The sequence below is a fragment of the Centroberyx affinis genome, unplaced genomic scaffold (assembly GCF_046629955.1).
Source record: "Centroberyx affinis isolate AG114_WGS23_722 - 3 ecotype Tasmania unplaced genomic scaffold, CSIRO-AGI_Caff_v1 ptg001563l_1, whole genome shotgun sequence".
In the NCBI taxonomy this organism is placed as follows: Eukaryota; Metazoa; Chordata; class Actinopteri; order Beryciformes; family Berycidae; genus Centroberyx; species Centroberyx affinis.
In genome coordinates, this window is record NW_027280014.1 from 1 (window position 1) to 21,246 (window position 21,246).

General features: G+C 42.5%; 2 protein-coding genes across 3 annotated transcripts; one reads left to right on the plus strand and one right to left on the minus strand.

Moving 5' to 3' along the window:
* Positions 1-731: 731 nt before the first annotated feature.
* Positions 732-19,832, minus strand: ccdc93 (coiled-coil domain containing 93). 2 transcript variants are annotated; one of them, XM_071527661.1, is made up of 16 exons: positions 19,750-19,832; positions 12,624-12,737; positions 11,831-11,925; positions 11,098-11,209; positions 10,175-10,273; positions 8,944-9,000; positions 8,600-8,700; positions 7,482-7,499; positions 7,051-7,087; positions 5,770-5,868; positions 5,083-5,133; positions 4,767-4,853; positions 4,140-4,256; positions 2,772-2,834; positions 2,183-2,255; positions 732-814 (listed from the first exon to the last, which is right to left on the minus strand). In XM_071527661.1, exons 3-15 carry the CDS (start codon positions 11,911-11,913, stop codon positions 2,211-2,213), a joined length of 969 nt encoding a protein of 322 aa, XP_071383762.1. In that variant the 5' UTR covers positions 11,914-11,925; positions 12,624-12,737; positions 19,750-19,832; the 3' UTR covers positions 732-814; positions 2,183-2,210. The 2 variants fall into 2 exon arrangements, with proteins under 2 accessions (XP_071383762.1, XP_071383761.1); XM_071527660.1 differs by lacking the exon at positions 19,750-19,832 and adding an exon at positions 14,500-14,583.
* On the plus strand, positions 14,916-17,657 carry LOC139650873 (U3 small nucleolar RNA-associated protein 14 homolog A). The gene has a single exon (XM_071527659.1). The coding sequence runs from the start codon at positions 14,955-14,957 to the stop codon at positions 17,319-17,321; it is 2,367 nt and encodes a 788-aa protein (XP_071383760.1). The 5' UTR covers positions 14,916-14,954; the 3' UTR covers positions 17,322-17,657.
* Positions 19,833-21,246: the final 1,414 nt, after the last annotated feature.

Below are 21,246 nucleotides of genomic sequence, written 5' to 3' on the forward strand. Positions count from 1 at the left end.
AACGTCTTTTCAACGGAAAAATGCTCACTGGGGAGGGTCATGCATTTTCCCCCAGTCACTCAGGGAGGCTCAGGGAGGATCAGGGAACCCCCCCCCCCCCACCTCCCATAAATAACGATCAGTCCCTAACCTGGCAGGAAGACAGGTCCCAAAACTTTGTCCAATAAACAAGCTACTTGTGAGTCAAGTGACTTTTGTTTACAAGCCCTGGTTCACTTGTAATTGGACAATGTGAAACTAAACAAAATATCAAAAACAAATACAAAAATGCAACAAACAAAACTTTTACACTCTGGTTTGGACCAAAGAAAACAAACTGTAGGTATGAGCGCAGCCTTATAGCCCTGTGAATGCTGCATTACCTTCTTTTATTGTGTATTGTCTCTAATCTATAGTTATATGTTAATACAGATTGTGTGAGCTGCTGGACACCTGAATTTCCCCAAGGGGATGAATAAAGTATCTATCTATCTATCTATCTATCTATCTATCTATCTATCTATCTATCTATCTAATACATTTTCAGGCTAGGGACCCAAATTGGAGTAAACTGAACCTCACTCTTGGATGCAGGCTCACTGAAACATACTAGTTCACTTGTCACACAGGGACCAACCAGGAGGCCCGCCACCCATTTTGGGTCCCGACCCATAGATTGAGAGACACTGTGATAAAGGAAACACTCAGTAAACAGGGTGTGAAAAATAAAGCCGTGTGTGTAAATCGACTCACTCTACAGTGTGCGCGGAACTCCTGCTCTTGGTGCTTCAGGTTCTCGTTCATCCCTACCAGCGCCCTCAGCTTCTCCAACAAGCTGTCAAACAACACACAGAAACATTAGAGAGACCGGTTAGAGAGACCGTCCATCACTGAAAGGTCCACCTTTATCAACAGCCAGCCCCTGCTGAAGTGTCCATGAGCAAGACACTGAACTCCTAAATTCTCCAAGGGCAGAAGACCCTGCACTTTGACTCCTCTGGTGAAATGTGTACATTGTACTGTATGTGTCTCAGGTTGTATTGAAGTAAAATTTCTAATTGCACTGTGTGTAAAATGGCCATTCTATGTGTTCTAAAATTCCTTTAAAACAACTAAAGGGGCAATAAGTAAGGGTTTTACTGTTTTTTACTACCATGATACATCTGCCTGCATCTGATTTGATAGGGTTGTTGATCAATACCAGTGACTGAATGATTACTTGGCCATGTGAAAACTCACTTTACAGCCCATACTCTGTTTTGGAACAAAAACTCCTCTAGACACTCCCAACCAACTTTAAAAAGGTCCAGTGCAGTGAGAATTGTATTTCTCACGGTCAGCATTGTGGAAATTTGAAAAACGCTCCCTCTGGTTGTCGACAGAATCAAACAGATATATACTTCCTTGTGTAAATGATGTCAGGTACACCCAGGTTTTAATGAATGCTCTGATTGGTCGACAGTATGCATAGTTTATCAGCTGACAATACCCAGCCGGCTTCTTGTCAAACTAGCGAATTTCCAACTCTGGATATTTGTTCCCAAAAATAGAAATATTGTCTGTTCGGCTCTCACTCAGTCCTACAGGCTTTGTACTAGGGCTGGGCGATATGGTTGAAATCAATATCATGATAATCATAAGGATTTTTCTCGATATCAATATATATCACGATATGGTTCATGTATGCAAAATCACGTTAAATAATCAAATTAATGTTCATCTCATTGAACCGAATGGTGATGTTAGGTGTGATGTCAACAAAACAGAAATATTCAAATAATGTTCCTACCATACCTCATTTTATGAGAGTTTTTAAGTAAAATTTGCTTGTCATCATCAATTTAGACAGCAGAAATGTATGTCACGATATCAAATATCTTCATATCATCATGATATAATTCCACTGAAAGACGATAAATGATAATATTGAATTATTGCCCAGCCCTACTTTGTACCATCTAACCATCCAAAACTGAACAAAATGATGCTCATTGTGTTAGAAATCAACGTCAAACTTTCTCTGGGTTGAAATCATTGCACTGGAGATTTAGTGGGATATAAGGAATAAATGAGAAGAATACGGTTGGTCATAACTTCTGGCAGAATTGGTTACTAGGCAGTTATTACCAAAAGCTACCAGCTACCACAAAGACTTTGACAAAGGACTTGAAGAAGTCAAAGTGGATTGCTGTTCACCGCTCACCTGCTGTCAGCTTGAGACTCCACTTCCTCTAGAGACCGCAGCTCTTCTCCACTTTCTCTGAGCGCTCTGTGGCCTGGAAGCATAAACACATGTGAAGACCTCACTCCACATTCTTCTGGTTGGAGAACTTACGCAAATCAAAATGTTAAAAGTCATGGTGAAGGAAAAACAAACTTTGCCATTGTCCCTCAAGAAACAATATATAAAAAGGGATTTATTCCAAAAAGCTATATATCAATCTTCGAAAATAAACGTTTCCTGATGTTCACTGTGTTTTTTCAAATGGCGATACCTAATTCTGGAGCCTGAGTAAATCTGACAGAAAAGTATGACATCTCAAAATCCATGGCAAATATCAGCTAGCAAAATGAGAAATTATGTAACTATGTATGATTACATTTTATTGCCTCAAACACATCTACAGCCGTCCTGGCACCTGAATTCTCAACTGCTCACATAAACTCCCAATGCCAGTCTTTCATATGAAGTTGTTGACTTTTGAAAGTGTCTGCCAATGTAAAACTACTTGACAGGTCTTTATAAAAAAAAAAAGCCTCTCAGCTGGATCCAGGGGCTGCAGTGTTTTTACCTCCGTCAGTTTCCTCTTGGCCTCCTCACATCCCGTCTTCACCTCCGTATGTTTGGCTTGAAGCTGGGAAACCCAGAGAGGGAAACACAGTTCTTTTAATGACTGCTGCTGCTGTCGTTTCTGGGTGCTTGTGTGTGTTTCTAACATTTTTGGTAGGACAACTTTCCCTCTGTTGATTCGTAACAGCCAATGAGTGAGTTAGGAGACTGTCCTTCAACCTGAAGACCCAGGTCAAGCCCCCCCCCCCCCATGTCTGCAACTTGGCATCTGCCCTGCTGAAGTGTCCATGAGCAAACACACTGCATCCCTACCAGCTACAATAGCTCATCTAGTCACATTTTTGTGGTGGTTAAATAAAAATAAAAAACTTTCCCTCTAAAGAATATGCTTCCTCTGATTAATTTTTCAACTCCATTAGCTATAAGAGAGACTAATACAGAGTACAAAACCTGGTTAAAACTTATTTCTAAATGGTTTCCAATATTTGATGTCACTTGAAGCATGGTTGATATTTTTGCCTTATACTTTAACATATTCAAAAGTTACATGTACAAAGAGGGATTTCTATAGTGGCAACATCTACTTTTCACTATTTCACGCAACTCAGTTGTAACATGCCATTTCTAATATTACAGTATAATGGAGATCTGGCCTCCACATGACGTCATGGCAGTCATTCTATCAGGGCCATTTTGTGTCGTATGTAGTAAGCTATTGAAGGCTGACTGTATATGTAGAGTAGTATGTATTGTGTACTGTCTATTGTATGTTTTGTACTGTATGTGAAGTCCCTATACTGTGTGCCAGTATGTATGTGTTATTCTACAAGTTGTCTATTGGTCTCTGCACCAATGACACAGAGAAAAAGTCCTGTAAATGTATTGTGCTTGGCGATCAAAGTGATTCTGACTCTAATTAAGGGTTTAATACAGTGGAGGACACAAAATGACACGTGTGAAAGTGTTTTATCGTGAAGTTCACTGCAGTGCCGACTAGGGCTGAACGATTGTGAAAAAATATCTAATTGCGATTATTTTTGACTGATATTGCAATTGCGATATGATTTGCGATATTAGAGGGAATGATCATTTTTACATCATTATTCTCATTTTCATTGAAAAACGTATTCAAATGATTATGGTGCGATTTTTGCGGGGGATCTGTACCAAACAAAGATGTTTTCTTAAGTCTGTAGAATATGATGTGTAGGCCAGGACATCTCTGCAGCACCACAATATTTCATTTAAAATGCTATTTTGACACATTTCACCTTTAACAAATATTGCGCCTCCTGCGATTTGAAAATTGCAGTAGGCCATATTGCGATTTCCATAAAATTTCGATTAATTGTTCAGCCCTAGTGCCGACCTCCTCCAGCTGTTTGGTCTTCTGCTGGATCTGCTTGCTGAGCGAGGCCAGCGTCCTGCGGTGCTGCTGCAGCGGGCCGTAGCGCTCGGGACGGTCCTCTGCCGACAGCTCAGACTGCTGCGGAGACACATGGGAGGTATTACAGTGGTACTTTGATTTATTTATACTGCACAAGTATACAATTAATTAGAACTCAAAGAAAAATTCAGTCTCATTGGATGGCAAAGATAATTTGAAAAACCTACGCACTCATTTACTCATTAGATAATTCAATGACCCTTTAAAAAAAAATAAAGGCTGACAAGAGCATCACTCATAAGTACTATTTTTGACTCAAGATGTATAGGCTGTATTTTACACACATCCTCCCCAATAACCCCAGTTTTCCCCAATTTTTTTATGTTCCTCAAATTTAAAACTTATGTTTCCTTGTGTTGGATAAACAATTTGTGGACTGTGAAAACAAGATGTTTTTTTCTTGTTGACCACTCGTAAAAATAAGAAAACATTGGTGAATGCCAGAAATCAATGGGTACTAACAAAATAAGAACAAATCGTGGATACAAACAAAAACAAGAGAAAATGTGTTCGTATATGGCTTCCTGCATGAGGCCCAGTGTTGCTCACCTTCTCAGCGTACTCTGATGCGATCTGCTTGATCTCCTCAGACTGCAGACCCACGATCTGGCCCACCGCACTCGCTGTCAGCTTCCCCTGCAGGAAGACAAATCAGTCACAACCTGGACGTTTTCAATAAAACAGTCCACCTTAATCAATTATTAAACGTCCCTGTGAATAAAATAACTCATCAGACTTTGAGGCAAAAGCATTTTAGTGCAGCAGACAGAATGTAGATAAGAGAAAGAGAACGGACAGACGGACCAGCAGGGCGTAATGTGGTGATTCAGTACTAAACAGTCTAAAGCTGAAGAGACTTCTCTACCTCCTCAGTTGCCATGGCGGCCATGTTGGTCATCAGGGTTTTAATGCGCATCTGAGGGGAAAAAACAACAACCGTTAATTAACATTATTTCAACTAAAACTCAACTACAAACTGCTACATGCTTGATAAAAATCAAATAATAACAGTATTAAAAGTATAAGAAGTTTCTATGGATTACTTCACCTAAATATGAGTTAATGATTCATTAAATAACAATGAGGTACTTGTCATACTTTAAATAGTTGTAACTGAGTTGTACATGATTAACAATGACATTAGTTTAAACTTTATATCTGATTCATAAGTAAAGTACTATTGCTAGTACATCATGTGTGCATCATTACATGATAAGTAACTTATTGTTATTTGATACATCATTAACTCAGTTTGTTAAGGTTTATAAACTGTAATTATTCTAAAGTGTTACCATATTCCTCTTAGGCTACTTATCTTTTTTTTTTTAAACATTTTTTTTACAACACCAATAACAGCACCAATAAAGGTGTTGGTTCTGTCTGGTTGGTTCTGCTCTGTAATTTATAATAAATATACCTTTTAATTTTCTTTCTTCTCTCTTCTCCTGCTCTCATATCTATCTCATATCTTCTAGGCTACATTTATGTTGTATTTCTTTTTTCTTCTTTCATGTGTAAGGTACTTGGTACATTGGTTCAGCAAAGCACTCACCTCCTCCGCTGCCTGCAGGTCTTCTTCCTCCGACACCTCCGTCATCCCGGTGGGCGTGGCCTGAGAGCCGCCAGCCAATGAGGCTTTCCGCTCGTCCGCCTGAAGGAGAGGACGCAGGAGGAGGACGTTTGAGCAGCAGAAAATACTAGAACAGATCAAAGTCTTAATCAAACTATTCATCTGGACTTCTTAGTCTACTCGGATATTAAACTGAAAATATAAAGCAGATGATTGGAATAACACTTGCATCCTGAATTTGAGTGCATTTTCCCTTTAAACCACACTAAGTCAGAAGCAAAGGCAAAGGCACAAAAAGTTCCTTTCATCATGAACTTTATATTCTCGCAAAAGCTTTGAATAAAACTGAGATGAACATACAGTATCTTATAGGCCTAATAATTGATAAAAGAGAATCAAATGCTCTCTCTTAACCCATACTCTGTATTTAAGGCCGACTTCAAGATGTTTGTTACTGTATAAAAATCAAATCATTAGCCTGTAACTTACCATATAGTTATTATTTACCTTACCATGCCATTAAACAGAATATTTGGATTAGAGAATGTTTAATGTCTATACTAGGGATGGGAGGATATAAGATTTTATCTTTTATAGCGATAAAAACACTCAAGATAATTTTATCTTGGTGAATTTCCATTATTGGGATAATCGTGAATATCCTCAAAACAAGTTATTCATTTAACTAATTGACTAATTGAACCATGTGAATGCTTGGATATCAGGTTGATAGGTAGATTCTTTTTATTAATGGATTTTTTTCTCTCATTGTGATTACCTGCTGGGTGTTGGCGAGAGTCTGAATCTGTCCTTGTTTGTTTTGCACTAAAAAGGATGTTCACAAAAAAAAGATACGCGTCCTATGATGCAATAAAAATATTTGTTTCTTAACAAAATGTAAGGTAAAGTGATTCCAGTATGTTTTAGTGCCATTTTAAGAGGTTTAAGCATATTTTGATGATTATCTGGATAATATCTTGAATCGCAATTATTTTGGCCAGGATAATCGTGACATGAAATTTTCATATCGTCCCATGCCTAGTCTATACAGTGGCAGTCTTTGAGGAAGTCTCCTTTCAAGCATTCATCCTGCATTTTCTTGCATTAATAATGCAGACAATCCTTTTTTTTTAATGATACATAGCAGCATCAAATTACTTAATTGTAATACAAAACTCTTAGCATCCTTCCTCCAAGGATCAGATCATTCCCTGTAAATTCTGACAGCTGAAAAGTGCAAAACAACCTTTCAGCAACACCTACTTTGTCTTGTTTAGACTGCTTGCTGAATCCATATCGCCTGTAGGGAACAGAAATGAGAAGGGAAAAAAAACATTAATGAGCACCTGAAACAGAACGAAGGCGGTGGAAACTAACTCGGCATCGACTTTCACCGAAAATAACAAAAAAACATTTCAATGAAACCATGCCACATGAGAATATCAGCGCATAAAATAATAACCCAAAATAAGGATAAACAGTTTTTAACAAGGCTCATCGTCGCACTGTCCCGACTAGGATTTCACAGCAGTCTGTTCGGAGGAATTCCGTCCAAAATAAAAACAATAAAAGCGAAAATCAAAGCAGCAGCTGTCATGCACGCAGCATGTGAGCGCTTTGCATTCTCCACCCTGCATGTTCAACCACAAAACACACATAGACAGAGAAAAAACACTTCACACGTCGATACTTACAGGAGGTAATCTGACATTCTATCACACAGATGGAGAAGGTGGATGAGGATGAGAGAAAGAGATGGGAAACTGAACGTGAGATGAACCACTCCACGGCTCAGATCACAAACTACAAACTACAGGTGAAGGTAGGGAGAGTGAGGATTCACAAGTGTAGCTTTCAAAAAAAACAAAAACAAAAAAAAAAGCGAAAAGAAAGGAAAACAACCCTTCCTTTAAATTGTGTCGTTTCTGCGTGAGAGACAAAAGGAAAATTGGTTTTGGGTGGCAGGAGAGAGAGAGAGAGATGAGATGGAGGGGAAAATTAAGAAATGAGACAAGAAATGATGAGATATGAGAGATAAATGAGAGATATACAGAGAGAGGAAGGGAAAGAGAGGTGGGGGGGGCATTAGAGAGAGGGAAAGAGAGGTAGAGAGGGGGAGAGACTGGCTTTTGGTAGAGAGAGAGAAACAGAGAAGAGGGGAGCAATAGAGGGGGGAAAGAGAGGGAGAGAGAGAGAGAGAGAGAGAAGGGGAAAGCATGAGAGTGAGGCAGAGGTAAAGAAAGAGTACACGTAAAAGAGTGAGACAACATGAGAGTGAAAGCTAGAGAGAGCTACAACTAAAGCAATAGTGAAAGAGAGAGCTAAAGCAAGAGAGAGAGAGAGAGAGAGATACTGTAATATAATGCACATAATTTGTTGCAGTGTTTACACAGTTCTCACTTATTTGTATTTAGATTTTTTAACTACAATGTCCACATTTTTCTATTTTTATTTTAAGTTATCTTTACTTATCTGTATATACTGTATTTTTTTAACAGCAAAAGCACAATTTTTCTGTTTGTATTTTTAAGTTAATTTTACCTACTCCTGTTTATATATTTGATTGCAGTGTTGCAATGTTACACAGCTCTGTTCACACATTTCTTTATTCTAGTATATCTTTAATTGTACGTACATTTTTATGTTTTTATTTCACACTTTGGCAATGTAAACGTATGTTTCCCATGCCAATAAAGCCCCTTTGAATTGAATTGAGAGTGAGAGAGAGAGAGAGGACAGAGAGAGAGAGAGAGAGAGAGAGAGAGACAGAGAGAGAGAGAGAGACAGAGAGAGAGACCACGTGAGATCTGACCTGCCGTACTCCAGCAGTGTGGAGTGAACCCTGGACTCCTCGTCCAGCAGCTCTCCTGCCTCCGTCTGCCTCCTGTACTTCCTCTGGGGTTTGTACACTTCCTGTTAACATGCACAGTCAGGCAGTTACTCAGGCTGTGGAATTTACAGTGACCGATCAGGCTGAAACACCAGGAACACAAAAGAGTGGGAAAACACTTTGTTTGTTCTTATTGTTGGTGATGAGGCAGACATATCCATAATTATTCTAATTAGTGGTATTTGATATTGAGATTCTGTTTTGCCAATTAAGTGGTGATGTAATTCGTTTAATTTGTGTGATCCTCTGATGATTTTCCAGCTCACCGACAAATCCAGAACCGCTCCGATCGCCTTGTCCTTCCTCTGGAGAAAGTCTTCATCCTAGACCGGAGGGTTTCACAACAGATGTAAAGACTAGTTCTGATTTGAAATATAGTTTGACAGTTTATAGTCTTATAGACTGAACACGCCTACTAACTCTTTGTCTTATATGTTAAACAACCAAGGTGCCACATTACTACCAGCCATTAGCCAAATACTGGTATATTACTGTTAGGTTTGAGATATTTCTACAAATCTGATTCCAGTCTCTATAACTTTAGTTAAGCATGATGAACTTGAACCGGTTCAGAACACATGAAGAAAAAGATGAATTTGGTGCAAACTAGGGCTGAACGATTTTGTAAAAATATCTAATTGTGATTATTTTGACTGATATTGCAATTGCGATATGATTTGCGATATTAGAGGGAATGATCATTTTTACATCATTATTCTCATTTTCATTGAAAAACGTATTAAAATGATTATGGTGTGATTTTTGCGGAGATCTGTACCAAACAAAGATGTTTTCTTAAGTCTGTAGAATATGATGTGTAGGCCAGGACATCTCTGCAGCACCACAATATTTCATTTAAAATGCTATTTTGACACACATTTTGCCTTTAACAAATATTGCGCCTCCTGCGATTTGAAAATTGCAGTAGGGCATATTGCGATTTCGATAAAATTTCGATTAATTGTTCAGCCCTAGTGCAAACAACCGCAAATGGCATTGTTCCCCCCCTGCCAAATGAACCAAACTAAAAAAGCAAACACTCCAGAGTTTGAATAAACCGCTCTGAACATGCTTGGTGTGAACGTGGTCTGAGAAAAATAGAAGTCTCAAAGAAGTGAAAAACAAAGTGAATTCTCTATAAGTCCATCATCTGGACGTTGTTCTCCCTTCTGAAAATCACATTTGTCTGGGAGAACAGTGAAAGTGGCTTGTGCATTGGAATCCACCAACTACTGTGGCCAGTTGATGAAAAGGTGATGTTTCTTGCTCTGCTCTCAATGCGCTTTCACAAGTGACAAATCTAAAATTTTCGGGGTTACAAAATTGAGCTATGAAAATCTCCTGCAAATGCCTCTAGGTGGCAGCATCATCACAGTATACCGAGGAGGCCCTGTGGCAAAGACCCAGCCGGTTGAGTTGAACCTGGTGTTGATTTTCTTTTTTTTTTTTTTTTTTTATTGTAAATGACAGCTAAGTTGAACCTGAGCTGAATGTTACCTCTGGGAAGCTGTGTGTCTTCTGGAACTGAGATACGGAGTAGGCTCTCACATAGTCGCCCATCTCCTCTCTGGTCTCTATGGCTCGCTTCACCAGCCACTGGCAGGAAACACGACACACAACGGATCAAACATGAGAACAAACTAGAAGGCACTTAGTAGAGCTCGAACCTCCACCAACGCAACAATTCTCCAACTTGCAAAGCTGCGGCCTCCATAACCGTTGTATGTTTGTTTATAGTTTGTCTTCTGGGTTTGATTTTCCAACAAAATAGCACATGAATGCAGCGCTGTTTAGCAGGTGGAAGTCCCAGATGTCAGACTTTCCCACCGGCACATGAACGCAGCATAATTGTTACGGCTAAAATCGGCTAAAACGATCTGTCCGTCAGATTTCACCCCAATCTGTTGGTAACAGACAGACAAACAGGCAGGGATGAAAACAAAATCTACTTCTAATTTCATTGGCGGAGGTAACAAATTACTGCAGACTGCATATGATTAAATTACTTTTATTTATCAAGTATATGAAATGTGCAAGTGTTTTTTTATTGCACTACATATTCTACACATACTGAGACACTTTTTAATAGTTTTATATTGTATTGTTGTATTCTGTTTATTTTTTTAATACTGTTTATCTTCATAGTTTTTATTTTATTTTATGTATATTGCCTTATATACTGTATTTTCTGCACAATTTTTATTACCTTACTTTGTTCTGCCATTGTACTGTACATTGCTGCTTTGACACCTGAATTTCCCCTAAGGGAAATTCAATAAAGTGCAATCTTATCTATTCTTATCTTATCATATATTCACAACAGGCCACACGATGCAGACGATTAAAGACTCAACCATCCATAAACCAGAAAAAAATAAAGTGGTGAAAAACTAGCTGGCTGGTTTTTGACAAACTGTCACCTGTATGACGGGAAAGATGTGGATGAAGTCCAGCCCTTGGATCTGATGGGGCTCCAGGCGATGAGGACACTTCATCTTCGGCAGAACAGAAACTATTTTCTCTGTGAGAGCTCTGCAGAAAGACATGAAGGATTTGTCACTGAGCAGATCAAGCCTTTCAAAGTTAAGGTCGAGCATCAGTTTGGCCTTTTAAGTCCATACCAATCAGGCTCTCAGGGGATTTAAGCTGCGTTCAAGTGGTTCTTGTGAATCGTTAACTGGTCGATTTATCACATGACCAACCTGTATATACAAGGTGAGGTCAAAAGTTAAAACCAATGAAACCTGAGGTAACAAATTCAACGTTATTATTCAGCCATTTTGTTCTTGATGCATGTGGTTTGGTCACATTTTGGGAATCAGTATTAGTATCAGCAGTAAAATTATCATTTTATTATTGATGTTTCATGAAAAGACGTTAGGCATTGCTTAACTAATTGAAGTTTACAAAAAACGTTCTGCTGATGAACGTGGACCATCGTGGGTTTATGAAGAACACATTAGCCTGAATTATTTCTAAATACTGTATGTGCCACGGTCCAGGCCAATTTTATCTACAACAATCTGCAGCAATAAACCTGAAATTGCTCTAATGTCCTGAAAAGGAAAACTGACCACACCCAGTTGTGGCCGTATATCAGATCCGAAGTGTAGAGTAACTGAAGCTTCATCACACCGCTCGACAGCTGCTTACATTTTCTGGCCGATAGTGGAGTTTTCCTGGAAGAGGAGATCCACGTCGATGTCAAAGTTACACGTTGTGATGCACCAGGTCATCCCACCCACCACCTGAGGAGGAGGAGGAGGAGGAGGAGGAGGAGGAGGAGAGGCAGAGGGAGCGAGCTGAGTGACGCCAGAGGCTTACTGAGGTGATGCAGAAGGGAGGCCACCGATAAGCAGTGGTGGAAAGAGTACTACTCAAGTAAAAGTACTGTTACTCGGCTGATATTTTACTTAAAGCAGAAGTTGAGAAAGAAATATAACCCTGCACACTGTCTACACTTGCATAATACTTTACTGCGACTAAGAGATTAGACTACTACCACAAATGCAAAATGGCACACAAAATCTTAACAAAATAAACATGCATTAGAGTTAAGGCTGGGTATTGGCAAGGACCTCACGATACGATACGTATCACGATACATGGGTCACGATACGATTGTATCACGATACATTGCGATACGATACATAATTTACTGAAAATTTAAAAATAGAGCTGAAAATACAACTTGCTGTGTACCAACTGGGTAGGCTAATATGTACATCACATTATATTGATAACTCAGCGGACAAATTGAGTCAAAACTATTTACATTTAGACATTTTAAATCTGTTTAAAACATGACTAAATGTATCGATACGAGGGGCTGGAAAATCGATACAGTATCATGGAAAAAAATATTGCAATACTCAGCTGTATCGATTTTTTTTGCACAGCCCTAGTAATAAGTTTCTTCCAGCCTTGCAGACGAGCCTGTGTGTACCTTGTCAAAGGGAGACAGTCCTTTGATTCTGGCTCTGAAGTATCCGGCTGCCAGCAGAAGCTCCAGGATTTCAGCCAGCTTGACGCTCTGCTCTTCATCTTCTCGTGTTTCCACCTGCAAGACAAAACACACACGGTGTCACCTGCAGCTCTTCAGGAAACCAACACGCTGTAAGTTGTTACATGGATCGTACTTGGTAAATGGTAAATGGACCGCATAGCGCTATATAGCCTACCAGCTGCAGAGGTGCTGCTCTGTAGCTGACCTCTGACCTCGCAGGGAGGGAGGCAAGCAGGGTTCAACTGATATGGGTTTTTGAAGGCCGATACCGCTCCTGCAGCTGCCAATAGCTGATACTTTATGTCAATATTCAATATATTCATTATTTTTTCAATTTTCATGCCAAAAAAATTCCAAGTAATTGATTTTTCACCCAGATTTTATTCTTGTCAGGGTGGAAAAGCCTCTGAAACAGCATTTAGACCGTAAAACTAATGACATTTGTTAGGGTTAGCAGCTCATTAAGGCAGGGAGACACACCTCACCTATTCAATAGTAGAGGAAACTAACTCTGGGATACATTACACCTTTAAATGAAAAAACGAATTTAGAAAGATCATCATTGAACAATTAGGAATACATAAATCGTGGGAAGAGAATAAAATGTCATTGCAGGTTTTCTGTAGCTGTAGCCAGGGAGGAACCTCCATCATGATAGTGGATGACATTGACTGGCTGATATCCTACTAGGGCTGTGCAAAGAAATCGATACAGCTGAGTATTGCAATATTTTTTTCCATGATACTGTATCGATTTTCCAGCCCCTCGTATTGTTACATTAAAAAAAAATATTCATGTTTTAAACAGATTTGAAATGTCCTTAAATTTCACTCAAATCCCTTTGAATTAAATAGTTTGGACTCAATTTATCTGCTGAGTTATCAATATAATGTGATGTACATATTAGACTACCCAGGTGGTACACAGCAAGTTGTATTTTCAGTTCTATTTTTAAATTTTCAGTAAATTATGTATTGTGTATTATGTATGAGTATTGCCATGTATCGCAATATGTATCGTATCGCAATGTAACGTGATACAATCGTATCGTGACCGTGATGTATCACAATAAAAACGTAGCTATAAATCAACAAGAAACAACTTGTCAAGCTGACATTTTGCAAACAGGAACAGAAAAGAAACCATGGACATGCTGGATGTTTTATGATTATAGTATGCAATGGGAGATGAAAAATTAAAGTTTTCACAACATTCTGATCCTTAATTTGATGTTTATTATGTAGTAAAGTGCAAAAAGGTGCAGTGGAGACATTCAGGTGTTATGCCGAATTCTGCATCCCCGCCGATAATTGCATCCCCACCTGATTTCTACGACAACGTACTGTTTAAAAACGATAATCTTCTTTGTGGGTGTTCATCAATGATGAGAAATGATCTGACGTCTATAGTTTATGAACGAGTCATCAATGTTTTATTAGACTCAGTAGAAGTAGCATTTCCTTGATACGATTGGTCTGCAACTGATCTGTCAATATTTCTGGGGGCGAACTCGTTGGTGTTTTTAAATGCTGAAAAGAATTCGGCATAACACCGGCCTGCTATCAGACCTTCGTCAGCGCATATCTTTTCCCAAATAAATGCTCTTCAGCTTAATATTGAGGTGTTTCACGTTTGAAATGTCACTTAATTCTCACTGAACCGTTAGCTTGTTTGTCAGTCTGGCTCGAGCTAACGTTAACCCAGCTCCCGGCAGTGTTTACATACCGACGTTACGTGTTATTTGCACATATTTCTGCGCCATTTTTATAGCGACTGCCTTGCCACAGTGTTGAAAAACAAATGAAAAGCTCTTTACCTGTATGAGGTTGCCTTCTTGGTCATACTGAGCGCCTATTTTGGAGCCTGTTCTCACCCTCTGGAAAACAGACGTAGCCGCCATGTTGGACTGATGTGGAGGTGAGTCACATGACCAAAGCATATGACATGCAGCATCCCGGCATATGACACTCATTAATTATGCTTAAACTGCATTTATATGAAGCCCAAACGCATCACACAAAGACCTATCTTCTAATTTTCACATTAAACATACGAAAATCATCGAGGGCGGCAAAAAAAAGAAAAAGAAAAACATATAGCTACGCCTTTGTCCAGTAGAGAGAGCTCTAACACCGCTGAAAATCTGTCAAAAAACACCAACAGAGGAAGAAGTCAGTTTGCGACAGTGCAGCTCACATTGCGGCAACTACTCTGCGACAACGGATCGGAACACGTCACACGTGTGTACAGTCTGCTGCTGCTGAATCAAACATGGCAAAGACTTCCAAGAAGAAAGTCGGCAAAAAGAGTCGAAAACCCGCAGAAGCGACACATGAAATGACAACGGTGAAGCCGGACGTGGACTACGATGATGACGACGACGACGAAGAAGAGGAGATTAATGAAAACATCACGAGCGACGAAGGGGAAGAAGAGAGCGGCGAAGATGAGAGAAAACACCAAAAGCTGCTGGAGGCCATCAGCTCCCTCGGGGGTAAGAAGAAGAAGAAGCTGGGCGAAAGGTCCGAGGCGGCCGTGCAGATGTCTGAGTTCACGGTCAACGCGGAGGGCGAGGGCGACAAAATCGACCTGGCCGACCTCATCGGCGCCATGGACAAAACCCCCGCGGTGTCCAACAAGACCAAGAAGCAGCTGAAGAACCTGCAGCAGAGCCAGAAACCCGTCGAATGTCCTCTGAGCAAGCAGGAGAGCCAGAGGATCCAGAGGGACGTGGCGTTCCAGAAGACGGCGGCGGAGGTTTCCCGGTGGACGAGCATCATCAAGCAGAACCAGCGGGCCGAGCAGCTGGTTTTCCCCCTGAGCAGGGAGCCGCCGTCGGGCCCCAGACCCCTGGAGAAGGTGGTGTGCGGGTGGAAGGCGCGGACGCCGCTGGAGCAGGAGATCTTCGGCCTGCTCTCCGCCAACAAGCAGCCCGCCGTCGACCCGGTCCTGACCCCGAAGGAGGAGGCGTCGCTGAGGGCGATGAGCCTGGACGAGGCTAAGATCCGGCGCGCCGAGCTGCAGAAGGCCCGCGCCCTGCAGTCCTACTACGAGGCCAAAGCCAAGCGGGCGCGGAGGATCAAGAGCAAGAAGTACCACAGGGTGCAGAACAAGGCCAAGCGCAAGGAGCTGCTGCGGCGGTTCGACGAGACGGCGAGGACGGACCCGGCCGCCGCCCTGGAGGAGCTGAGCCGCATGGAGCTGACGAGGATGCGGGAGAGGATGTCGCTCAAGCACCAGAACAGCGGCAAGTGGGCGAGGGCGAAGGCCATCATGGCGAAGTACGACGAGGGGGCGAGGAGAGCCATGCAGGAGCAGCTGGAGGTGAACAAGGAGCTGACGCGGAAGGTCGTCACCTCGCTTAATGAGGAGGAGGAAGAGGAGGAAGAAGACGCGGAGGTGCTGCCTGATTTCGTGAACGACGCCGAGGCGGGGCCGGATCCGGCGAACCCGTGGATGAGAGGCAAGCTGTCCGCAGAACCCGCAGAGAACGAGACGAAGGGCCGCGCGGAGCCGGCGGCGGCGGGAAATACAGCAGCAGCAGCAGAAGAAGAAGGAGAAGAAGAGGAGGATGAGCGGGAAGCGGAGGAAACCGAGGAGGACGCGCTTCTCAGGGAGTTTGACGCCAAGCGGAAGTTGCGCCAGGCTCAAGAGTCCGACAAAGAACTGGTCATATGTGTGAGGGACGAGGAGGAGGAGGAGAAGGAGAAGGAGGAGGAGGAGGAGAAGGAGGAGGAGGAGAAGAACGCTGAAGCCGAGGATCCGGACAAAGAGGAAGAGGAGCTTTCACGGTTCACGAGCCTGTACAGAGGGATACAGAGCGAGGCGGCTGCGGACGCCGGACAGACGGACGCTTCGGCTCCTCTGGAGGAGGGGCTCCTGAGGGTCCGGACCCTGGAGGACCTGGAGCTGCTCGGTCTGGCGGAGGAAGAGCCGGTTCAGACCCACAATCCTCCAGAGAACCCGCCGCCCGGGCCTCAGAGGGCGAAGAGGAAGAGGAAGAGGGGGATCGATCTGAAAGAAGTTCTCACCAAGGAGGCCAAAGTCCTCCAGGTCCCCTTGGCTCAGACTGTGGAGGACGGCGAGGAGGAGGAGGAGGAGGAGGAGGAGGAGCAGCAGAGGGGCCTCATCAAAGAGGCGTTCGCCGGGGACGACGTCATCGCCGACTTCCTGAAGGACAAGAGGAAGCAGGAGGAGGCGGGAAAGCCGCGGGTCGTGGACCTGACGCTGCCCGGCTGGGGCGAGTGGGGCGGCACGGGCCTCAAACCGTCCCGCGCCAAGCGGAAGAGGTTCAGGACGAAAGCCGCGGCGCCGCCTCCGAGGAAGGACGGCGGCCTCCCCGCCGTCATCGTCTCCGAGGCGACGGGCGGCGGCCTCGGCGCCCACCGGGTGACCTCGCTGCCCTTCCCCTTCGAGAACCCCTCGCAGTTCGAGAGCACGATCCGCGCCCCGCTGGGCCGGACCTGGAACACGGAGCGGACGGTGAGGAAGATCACCAAGCCGAAGGTCGTCACCCAGCTGGGCGCCATCATCGAGCCGATGGCACGGGAGAAGCTGATGAAGGACAAGAAGCAGACGTTTGCTGTGAAGACAGTTCGTAAAAACAGGATGGACTCAAGGAAGAAAACAAAACGCTAGAAGCAGCTGTTTCTGAAATGAATGAAAAGTGAATGAAAAGAAAAGTGTTGCAACAGGTTTCACTGGATGTCAGTGTTTCTCCACCTCTAAGTCCAATCAATAACGTTGTATCTATTGATTTCTGTGTGGGTGTGTGGGGTCATGTTGTTTCATTCTGATCAATTCACTTGAATCCATCTGTCTGTAAGAATATTTCAACTATCAGAGTTTTCCAATGATCTGTGTTTACTGAAACGCTCACTTTTTCTGTTTTTCCAGAGCTTTTCATATTGTATTATATTTGATATTGAAATGTATAACAGTTAACAACAGTTGAAATAAATTCCACCATTGGAGTTAAAGATATTACGGTTGCCAGTGTGTGTATTGTACTGTATGTCAGTTTTATTATCACTTGTTTACAGGCCGCTTTTTAGGAGGGGTGCACTACTACTTCATGTGGGTTATGAATGCAGTTTTGTAGTAGTTTTCTCGTTTAATGTATAGTTTTAGACATCTATATGGTAGCATGAACACATTTTGTACCACTTTCATTTGCTCTATCCTGTCTTTCTTTCAGATCTAATCTGACAGAACTCAGTGGGTTGTCTAAAAATGGTTTGGGATGTTCACAGTCTGAACAGCAACTACTATTCCCCGGTGTATTTATTCAGCACACATGCCACACAGCAAGGAAATTGCCACCATTGTTGGAGAAAATGCAATGTTAAGTGTCATTTAGCAAAATTACCTCTAAAACACAGATGTGATGTCCTAATGTTAAGAATTTTAGAAAGAAAAAAAATGTTTTGAGCACTGCAACCTTCACTAGAATCATAAATTAGACCACAAGAGATATGGAACTAAAACAAAAATTGCAGCACATTTAAGAGGAAACATTAGTATCCCCATATATAACCCCACATATAACTATATTGTATACTGTGTTTGGAAAAACATTACATAATTTCAACTAGGGCTAGGCGATATGGTTGAAATCAATATCATGATAATCATAAGGATTTTTCTCGATATCAATATATATCATGATATGGTTCATGTATGAAAAATCATGTTAAATAATCAAATGAATGTTCATCTCATTGAACCGAATGGTAATGTTAGGTGTGATGTCAAACAAAACTGAAATATTCAAATAATATTCCTACCATACCTCATTTTATGAGAGTTTTCAAGTAAAATGTGCTTGTCATCATCAATTTAGACAGCAGAAATGTGTGTGACGATATCAAAATATCTTCATATCATCACGATATGATTCCACTGAAAGACGATAAACGATAATATTGAATTATCGCCCAGCCCTAATTTCAACAAACTCCCTTCAGACCATATTGAGGCCCCGATCATTATGGTATCAAGGTGTTTTCAGTGATTGTTTTATTTTACCGTCGCTCTAGTCACACTGCATTGTGGGTATTTTTTCAGCCTGTCACTTTATGGTTCCTATTTTTCTGGTGTCTGCTCAATCAAAACCAGAAATTCAGTGTAACATCCTGGTGTTTTTTTGGCATGCTTACAGTATGCTGGAGAAAAATCTGCTTACTAAGCGGTTTTAGATCAGTGATTCTCAACCCCTAATTTAGCCCACATCAGAGCCACGGACCCCCATTTGATGAGATTTTGTCTCTCGGACCCAAATCTGAGAATATTATTATTGTCTGATATGATTTTTGATCCAGAATCCCATGACTATCTGTACTGTAGGAAGAGAGATAACAGAGAAACTATGATCAAAACGTGTTCACGTCTTGTAAATGACATAATGGTGAACTTTAACAATTCATCAACTTGCTGGGGGGAGCCTCTGGAACCCCCCTCAAGGACCCCCCCCCTTGGTGGTCCCCGGACCCCGCGTTGAGAACCGCCGTTTTAGACGATGCGTGCTGGTACGGCCCCGACTACAGCTCCCAGACAAGCTGCAGGTCACGCCTCATTCGGTGCCACCGAGCGCGTGCGAAGAGAGGAAGAGAGAGAGAGAGAGAGGGTCACGTTTCAGAAGTTTGTGCTTGGATTCCTTCCCCTCTCTTTTCTCTCGAGCCGAGTGTTGATTTTCAATACATTTGTAAGGCTATGCGGCGGTGTCTAAAAGAAAAGCCATTACAGTTGGGTTAAACCTTCACACATGGGTGAGAGTGCATGCTTTGGCACCTGACGTCTCTGTATTTCACATGATAGACACTCTATTAAAGCGGGGGGGGGGGGGGGGGGGATCCCATAATGGACTATGCATCAGTGCAGGTAATGGTTGTCAGCTTGAGCGCCCAAGAAGCAGTGGAGAATTCCATTAGAAACCCTATAGTTACTAAATCAGTCATTCTCTCCCCTCTCTCTCTCTCTTTCTCTATCGAACTACTCTCTTTCGGGGCAATTACTACAGCTTCATACACCTTTCAGCGATGAAAAGAGACCTAGTCCTTGGACTTACCCCCGGCCTGCCCGCTGGACTGCAACGCCCACAGACAGTGATTCTCACTCAAATATATGAAGGCCGCTCCGGCTCTAAATCAGAGAGCCGGGGGGGGGGTATGAATGGCCAACAGCCCCAGTGATGGAACATGTTTTTCTCCATAATGCCCATTTGTGAGATCCGCTCAAATATTTGCTCTAGGATGAAGGAGCATTTATGCCGAGCTTCTGGGTTGGCTAGAGCTGAAAGAGGATGTTGAAGCTATACCCACTTATTTTCTGTTCCCTGGTCGCTTTCTGTATTAGTATGATGTTGCGGCGGGTGTGGATATTCCACAATGACAGAAGATAAGAAGTTCTCTTGAATAAATGTATCACTTCCCAAAATAATCAGAAATTGAATGGCAAGCATTTCTGTTCGTCTTTACGAGAACAGAAGTGTTACTTTTCAGAGTAGACTTAAATATCCACAACCCTGGCTCTCTTCCATCTCCATCCAGAGCAATACATTTCCAAAGCTCCAGTTTTATTTGCCACCGGTGCTCCGCTGCAATCCAATTGCCTTGGTGGCCTACGCATGAAACAATCTGATAGAGGACTCTTTCCCATTTCCCCCTGTTATCCGAGGCCCAACTCCATTCCCACCCTGACAGGTGTAAGATTAACTTAGTTAGGTGCTAAGCCGCTCATGCGCACCAAATTAAATTAATGGAACAAATTTCCCTCCTAATTAAGATGAAAATACGTGTCAGTTGTAACCTTGCTGAGCACTAATTATGTACAAATGATTTATCATCTGTTTCGTCCTGAATAGCAATGGGCTCACCTCTCCGATAGCCCTGGCTGGCTGTTAAGAGATGGCCCCTGATTAACACTGACAGGTTGTGCTGCGGAGAAGCTGCACGTCGCCGGCCAGCCAATGGGAGCCGGGCTGAGCTCAGTCTCTCCTCCCTTCCATTAACCTACATTGAGTGTGCAGCTGAGCATCGCCGCGCCTCGGCTCTCCTTCTTGTTTCTCTCCCCGGAATGAAAATAAAGTACATTCAAGAGGAGGAGGAGGAGGATGAGGAGGAGGGGAGGGCGCTGACTGATGCCGCCTGATGGAGAACGGAACGAGGGATGAATCCCGGCTGATGCGGCGCGTGTTGAGACCGGAGTGTGGAGTTAAGAGAGTGGGGGGGGGGATGAGCCGTCGGAGAGCAGCCTCTCCACCTCAAATAACGAACCGAAAAGCGTGGAGCACAATCGGGCTCGTCCATCAGCATTTTTACGCCCCCCGCAGCAGATAATTGCTTCAAAGTAGATCGGTGCCTCACAAAAAAAAAAAAAAAAAACGAGCTTCGTCTCATCCTTGCTGAGGCCAGCAGGTGGTGCAATAGGTTAAGCCTGGCAGGAGCCACTGTACACATTCCTGTGGGCTAAAATATCAAAAAAAAAATAAACAGGGCTTTATTATACAATTACGGCCTAACTGGGATATTCCATCTTATTTTCTCCTGCCTTGCGAGTACAGATA

Coding starts and splice junctions, on each gene's coding strand:
- ccdc93 (XM_071527660.1), bottom strand. CDS start 14,583: ATGGCGGCTACGTCTGTTTTCCAGAGGGTGAGAACAGGCTCCAAAATA. Junction 5,134..5,769: donor ACCTGCAGGCAGCGGAGGAG/GTGAGTGCTTTG, acceptor TTTTCCCCTCAG/ATGCGCATTAAAACCCTGAT. Junction 4,854..5,082: donor CCGCCATGGCAACTGAGGAG/GTAGAGAAGTCT, acceptor GTCTTCCTGCAG/GGGAAGCTGACAGCGAGTGC.
- LOC139650873 (XM_071527659.1), top strand. CDS start 14,955: ATGGCAAAGACTTCCAAGAAGAAAGTCGGCAAAAAGAGTCGAAAACCC.